The sequence below is a fragment of the Trichosurus vulpecula genome, chromosome 2 (genome assembly GCF_011100635.1).
Source record: "Trichosurus vulpecula isolate mTriVul1 chromosome 2, mTriVul1.pri, whole genome shotgun sequence".
Classification (NCBI taxonomy): Eukaryota; Metazoa; Chordata; class Mammalia; order Diprotodontia; family Phalangeridae; genus Trichosurus; species Trichosurus vulpecula.
In genome coordinates this window covers 389,301,432-389,309,032 of record NC_050574.1, presented here as the reverse complement: position 1 = coordinate 389,309,032, position 7,601 = coordinate 389,301,432, and the positions used below count along the sequence as shown (strand labels likewise).

The 7,601-nt window shown below is 38.9% G+C and overlaps 1 protein-coding gene across 1 annotated transcript; it reads left to right on the top strand.

Annotated features, from left to right (window-relative positions):
- Positions 1-4,042: 4,042 nt before the first annotated feature.
- Positions 4,043-4,354, top strand: LOC118839724 (ATP synthase subunit g, mitochondrial-like). Its single transcript, XM_036747253.1, has one exon. It carries the CDS (start codon positions 4,043-4,045, stop codon positions 4,352-4,354), a length of 312 nt encoding a protein of 103 aa, XP_036603148.1.
- The last annotated feature ends 3,247 nt before the right edge of the window (positions 4,355-7,601 follow it).

Genomic DNA, 7,601 nt, shown 5'->3' with positions numbered 1-7,601 from the left:
CACAAGTCCAGTACTTATCCTTACCAGGAGTTTCCAGTCACTAAGCTGCTTTTGCAAATAGTACTTAGACATAAGAGTTGGCTACAGAACAACAGAGAATTCAGTATTTCACTTCCAGTATTTGGGGCAGAGGAAGGAGAATTCACCTACCTTACAATTTGACCTTAATCCAGCTGTGGTTCTGAGCCTGGAATCTGGTGTACCATAGAGAGCCAAGCAAAGCCTTGTAATGTTATGAGACATGTTGTTTAATGCTCTCCAAAACTACATCCCTTTGCTACATCTGTGAGCTGGGGACAGTGGTCAGAGTGTCCAATGTAACTCCCATCCTTCCCCTCCTTGTTAACCTAATCCTCCACTTTCTGACTTCCCTGGGCTTTCCACACAAATTCCAGCTCTGTTCACTGCCAACTAAGCATTTGCTCTAGTTCGTCCTTAAGACTGTGGTTCTGGGTAAAGGCTGAAAATGTGAAAAAGAATTTTTTTAAAAAGGAATATATGGTAAAAATCATCCTGCTCTTTATTTGCATCCCAGGAATTTCCCTGATTGAAATACTTTATCACCGTAAAGTGTAAGAAACAAGGAAAAGCATTCAAGACCGAAATGCTACCCGACAAATGAGTGACCAAAAGGCACTTGTCATAGGGTCATAGTGTTCAGTGGGGAGGGAAGGAAAAAAGGAGGAAAAAAGGTTACATGATGACTTAATTATATATTTAAAAGGAATATAGCAAGTTATACATATGAGATTTGCACTTTTGTGTACAGTCATCTTTTTTTCCCTATTCTACTATATTATGGAGATGCTTGTTTTATTTCTTAAGTTCAGAATAAAATAAATTTTTTTTAGAATGGACTTTAGAGATTATCTTGTCCAAAATCATATGCTTAAAAAATTATGAAATAGAGACCAAGAGAAATGAAGTGAATTTACTCATTCATGATCTACAGGAGAGAAGGAAAAAATTGAGAGGTCATGTAGCCCATAATCCTGCTTTCTGGCATAACCATTTAATGACCCAATATGGCCGTAGTTTTGTGAAGTTTGATGTATACATTGTTTAAAAAATAAATCTAAATAGTAGTATTTTGCATTTATACCACAAAATTGTAATAGCAATTTAGATTTGAAGATCTTTCCCACCCATTAATAGGCCATGTGACTTGCTTATGTCACAGGAAGCCCAAGTTACATGTGGTGGGAGGAGTTTCCTGACAGGAAAAGGAAGTTATGTCACAGAAAATGGAGAGAGAGAAAGAGAGAGAGAGAGAGAGAGCGAGAGCGCAGTTATGGCTGCTAATGGCCGCCCTCCTGATTGTTAGAACTGAACAGTCTGACTTAGCTGTACTGTGAGTTTGTTTTGGGGAAGACCCCAACAGGGGGGTCAGAGAGGTTTAGGGATGGCAAGTTTCTAGGTTGTGATATTGTGTGTGGAATGTTTTATTGCTGTGGTAGACTGGATAAATAAAATCTCCATTGAGATTCCTGATCTTTTATTCTTCCATATGAATTTTGTTATTATTTTTTCTCTCTTAAGTGATTCTTTGGTAGTTTGGTATGTCATTAAATAAGTAAATTAATTTAGATAATAATCTCATTTTTATTATGTTGACTTGCCTACCTATGAGCAATTAATATTTTTCCAATTATTTAGTCTGTATTTCCATGCAATGTATTATAGTTATATTCACATAGTTCCTGTGTATTTTGGTAGGTAATCCCACCCCCAAGTATTTTATATGTTATTTAGTTATTTTAAATGGATTTTCTCTGTTACTTCTTGCTGGATTTTTGAGTAATATACAGAAATCTGGTGATTTCTGTGGATTTATTTTATATTCTGAATATTTGCTAAAGTTATTGTTGCTAAAGTAATTTTTTTTTAATTTTCAAGGGTTCTCCAATATATTGCCTGCAAAAGTGATAATTTCATTTTTTCCTATGCTCATTTCCTAATTTTCTTTTTTGCTGTAAATAGCAATCCTAGTGCTATATATAGTAAGCACTTAATAAACTCTTTTTCATTCATCCATCCACTTCCAATATCTTTCTGTAGTCCCTCCACCCAAAGTACTAGAGTCCAACCTCTTTAATACTTGCTTGGCATCAATGTAGAACTCAACCTCTTCACTTGATATTTTTCATTCTTGCTACATAATCATGTTTTACCTCTTCATGTCATTCATAGCCTTGATGGAGTCCTTCACTTCACTGGTGTCATCATTGATAATGTAGACTATTGGAGCTCACCATGAGTCTCTCCATTGTCCTTTGTCTCAACTTTCCTCTGGGCTCGCCATCTCCACTTGTCTCTGTCTCTGGGAGATACTATTTGATACACACATACACACATATACATACATATATACATATATTATACACACACATATATACATATACATGTATACCTACATACACACATATGTATATGTGTATAAATACGTGTGTGTGTGTGTATATATATATATATATGTATGTGTGTGTGTGTGTGTGTATAGTCTCAAATAGTAGGGTTAACAAAATCTCTTGATTTTACTAAAAGGACATTAATTTATCCCCATTACATATAATGCTGCCTCTTGGTTTTAGATATAAAAAATTGAATGCGTTGTAGAAAGATCCATTTGTTCCTGTGTTTTCTAATGTTTTTAGCCCCACTCCTCTTTTCATAAACCATCTTGGCAGATAATTTTATTAGGTCACTTTTTATTAAAATGAAATAAAGCATATATTAAAATGTTTATAACAACAAGAATCTTACACATAAAATAAAACAATATACATAATACTGGAAATAATTTATAAATTACAGTTACCATCAGAGGATCAAGATTTAATCAAGAAATCAATCGATAAGCATTTATTAAACACCTACTATGTGCCAGATACTATCCTTGTACATGAATATAATAGATGAAGGAACTCCTACTCAAAGAAATTAACACTGTTGGATGAGACAAAAAGGGCATATATAAGTGTGTGCGTGTGTGTGAGCACATGCAAGTACATGCACATACAGACATATATGTGTGTATATACATACATATGTATACATACACATATGTGTGTATATACATACATACAAAGTAGTTAAATATAAGATAGTTTTGAGAGGGAGGGCATTGGAAGGTAAGGGCTTCAGTAGTCTAACTCCCTCTTTATTAGCCAAGAAAACTGAGGCCCAGAAGAACTAAATGACTTGTTCGAGGTATCAAGTTTGCAAGCATAGGTACAGATACAGATACAGATAATAAATGTAAGATGGAGCCCAGATACTCTCAAAGGAAGGAAAACCATTGTGCTTGGCTGCCATAGATACCTGGAATTAGGGGTAGAGGAAAGGCATTGGGTTGTTGACTAACCATTATCCAGCAGCTGTCCCCAACCTGACCAACCACCCTGGGAATTTATTTGTGGAAGGACAGGAAACTGGAACCTGATATGGGAATGGGGGGAGGGGATGGCCCCAAGGAACTATGAAACAGCAGCCTGGCATCTGACCACCAGGGAACTTCTGCAGGTCTCTGCCTACAGAGGGTAGTATGTGCTTTGGATCCACATCAAGGCAAGCTAGTGGTGCCTGGGGGCTTTGTATATATACTATGTACCCATCCTCTTTTTCCTCTGGAAGTCCCCAGCTCTTTCCTCCTAGATCTGGACCCTTGGATAAAATTGAGGGCAGAAGAAAAGAGGAGTAAATGGGTGTCTGGGTCACTGCACAACAGGAGGGGCAGGTGAGGGAGGGTCCAGAGATCCCAGACCTGCCAACAGGTCTTGCTTCTGACACCCAGACAGAGTTAATGTTAATTTTACTTCTGCTGAGTTTGATTTGAACTTTTTTTAATTGACTAAGTGGGCAAATTTATGTAGAAGTTGTACTTGAAATTATCCAGTAATTATGGTCTTTGTGTTATGGCCTCCCCCAACCTACCTACTAGAGGGTATTGTGAACCCTGGAAGTGTGCATAAGTCTGCCTTAAAACACAGGGAGAAGGAGGGATGGTCTTGACCAGCCGTGTGCTCCTCCGCTGGCCCCCACCATGGCTCAGCTGGTCCACAATGCTGTCGAGAAGGCTCCAGTCCTGTTAAACGCTGCTGTAACTTATTCGAAGCCTCACTTGGTCACATTTTGGCAGTATACCAAGGTTGAGCTGGTTCCTCCAAGTCCTACTGAGATCCTCAGAGCCACTGAAAGCCTGAAGAAAGTCATCTCATCAGCTCGAACTGGTAGCTTCAAAAATCTCACAGTTAAGGAAGCTCTGCTAAACACTTTGGTGGTCACTGAGGTGTGCATGTGGTTTTATGTTGGAGAGATCATAGGCAAGGGTGGCATCATTGGAAATAATGTTTGAAGACCAACTCTTAGCATCTGAGTGTTTGATTTATCCTTTGTGTGTTTGTGGAACATATATGCCTAGACTTCTAAATAAAACAAGGAAATAATGTGGAAAAAAACACAGGGAGAAGTGACTCTCATTAGAGCTCACTGAGTAAAAATCTCAGTCGCCATTAGGGGTGGAGGCCAACTAATGACATCATAGCCCTTCCTTTCCCTGGCCATTTTCCTGATGCCTTCTTTCCTTCAGTAAAGACCTCTTGAAATCTCACCTCCTTCACAAAGCCCGCTACAACTACATGGGAAACATATATGGAATGAGTCTCATGCCCACTTGAGAACTGATAACCCTCCCAGTACCGCCTGCCATACTCACATATGACCAAATCAATACCTTCTATCATTAGTTGATCATTTGATTCTCTCTGTATTGTGTTTTTTGTTTCCTTTATGCGTTGCAGATTTTTATTTCTATGCCCATTTTATTTATTTATTTTATTCATTGAAAACTTAAGTACTTACTATATGTCATGTACTTTACTAGGTACTGAAGAAAATACAGAAATCAAGAAGACAGTTTTTGCTTTCAAGGTGGCTTACAGTGTGAAGACATAAATGGATGAAAATAACGTAAATTAAAATATCGTGAGTGTTTAAGAGCATTCCAATGTCCTATGAACTGAAGCAAAGGAGGAATAACTTCCAGCTAGAGAGATCAGAGAAGAAATGTGAGTTTGGCTCTGCCACTTTAATAAGATCAGCATGAAGTATCTTGAAAAGAAAGTCATCTTAAGGTATTCAGAGCAAGTTGTTGGGTTTGGTTTTTTTATGAGAAAAATAAGGCTCAGAGGATTTAAATGACTTCTCCAAAGTCACATAGCAAGTAAGTGGTCAGTCTGGGACTTGAACTTTTAACAGGCAAGGGCCATATCTAACCTACTCTGTAAAGTGTCTTGTGTAGTCCCAGGAACTATGGGGGCCATTTAAAAAGTGCTATTCAGTGGTGCTACTCTTGGGGAAATGGTGTGTTTTCACATAATGCACTCTAAAGTAATTGGCATCAATAGACTTTTTATCCAATGTACCAAAAGTCCTCAGATTTGTCGATTGAAGGACATCCAGGCAACGTGAAACGTCTGAATCCAAGTATTTAGGAAATGAAGTGGCCTCTAAAGCTTCTAAGAGGAAGTCATTTATCTTTTCCAGAACATCTTACACAGTTTTATTATTCACACAATCCAAGCGACATTTAAATCATGTAAATTCCTCTCGTTCCCCTACTAATGGCCACAAAGCACACATTTGCAGCTACATAGAGCAATAAATAAGATCTATTAGAGGAGAGAAAGGCACTTCACATTTCCATATTGCTCTATTTGAAAAGAGCATTGAATCTGTTTCTCTCTGTTTATATTCTGACTTTTCTTATAGTAGATGCTTACTCTACACTTGTTATATTATTCACTTTTATTTTCTATTCTTTGTCTCTAGTCCTGTTTCTTCAGCTCTCTCTTTTCTTCTCTTTCTCTGTTCCTTCTTCCCTTTCTTCCTTTCCTTCATCCCTCTCTCCCTCTCATTTTCTCTATCCAGCCACACAAGCATGCCTCAGCTACCTTCTCTTCCTTCCCCAAGAGCCCCCTTCTCCCATTGGTGAGTTTTTCCTGGAACCTCCATTCTGAGGAAGAGCCCAAACCAGCTGTTCTTCATTCTCTACCATGACCCCTTTCAGCCCCCTTCTGTACATTGTCTTCCCTCATTAACTCTTTGAGGACAGGGACTGTCTTTCCTTTTGCTTATATTTATAACCCCAGCACTTAGTATATGCCTGGCATATAGTAAAGATTTAACAAATACTAGACTTGACTTCCTTCTTCCTTCCTTCATTCCCCCCTTTCTCCTCTCCCCTCCCTCTTTCTCTTCCCCCTTCCTTTCTCTTTCCCTTTTCTTCTTCCTTCCCTCCCTTTCTCCTTCCCTTTTTCCCCCCTCATCTGTCCTTGAGGAATATTGGTTTCTTTGCCCCCCAAGAAAGGAAGCAAGTTAGTTGTTCCTTAACAGGTGGTTTGAAGATTTGCCCAATCACCCAAAGAGAAAAGAAGAGCCAGTGACATCACGTGGAAGGAGAGGTTTTTCAGTGACTCAACATGCCTCTCATGGTCAAAAGCAAACACTCTACAAAACAGCGCCTTGATAACAAACGTGAGATGCATTCATAGATTTTCACACAGGTATTTTCAGGGCTGCATGGGATCTCATTACCCATAGCATCTCACACAGAATCTTAGAGCAGGAAAGGACCTTGGTCTTCTTGTCCAAAGCTATACCTGATGCATAAATGTCTTTTCTGCTTTCTGAGAGAATATAGCCAGAAAAGCAGTTTCTCACTTAACTTATGTCTTATGAACCCAACCAAAAAGATCAGCATGTATTAAATATACCTAGAGGATGCCCTCTTATGTTTATTGGCTCTACTCTATTCCTTCTTCTCTCATTATTAATGACTATCAGAAGGGAGTTCTGGTGCCAACTCAACCACAGTCATACATTCTGCTACCCCATCCACTTCCCAGTGATAAGAGAAATGCCCTCAGGCCATTTTGTCACTGCACCCCCTAACCATCACCCCTTTCCTCTCTCCTTTTCCCCAGTTCTATTCCTAAGAGAGGAATAGATTCCAGGCAAAACACAGTTTTTTTTTGAGCTTCCTCCTCCCACAAATCCCATAATTAGCCTCATATGAACGAGCCTGGCTAGTCTTATTACTCTCAGTTGTCAAAGAAAATTGAAGATAAGCACCAGAAGGTCCTTTGCTTCTGTGTACAGCAAAAATGTTTACTAATTAAAAAGTAAGCCTCTTTTCCCTTCCCCGGAAACACTCATTTAGTCCCAGTCTCCTTGTATCCTTACTTTGGCTTTGCAACAGAATGCAGTTAACAAGGGATGTCAGCCTCCTTTCCTGTATGAAATCTTACAGTGTTAGAACAGATGAACTACACTAAGGGAAGGTTCATTCACAGTTAAATATGAAAAGCTCTTACGTCTTGTTCTTCATTAAGACAGTCCAAGGGCATTTCATTCGCCAAGTCAGAGAAGAAAAGGAACTAGAACCTATATTGGAGACTCAAAACTAAACTTAAAACTACTGCTCTGGTATCATAGGAATTCATGAAAATGTAGTGCTGGGAGAGGGTGGGTAGGTGGTGTGGTGGTTAGAGCACTGGGTCTGGAAGCAGGAAGACTCATCTTCCCGAATTCAAATCCAGCCT

Bases quoted from the DNA above. Each gene is read 5' to 3' on its own strand.
- LOC118839724 (XM_036747253.1), top strand. From the start codon at position 4,043: ATGGCTCAGCTGGTCCACAATGCTGTCGAGAAGGCTCCAGTCCTGTTA.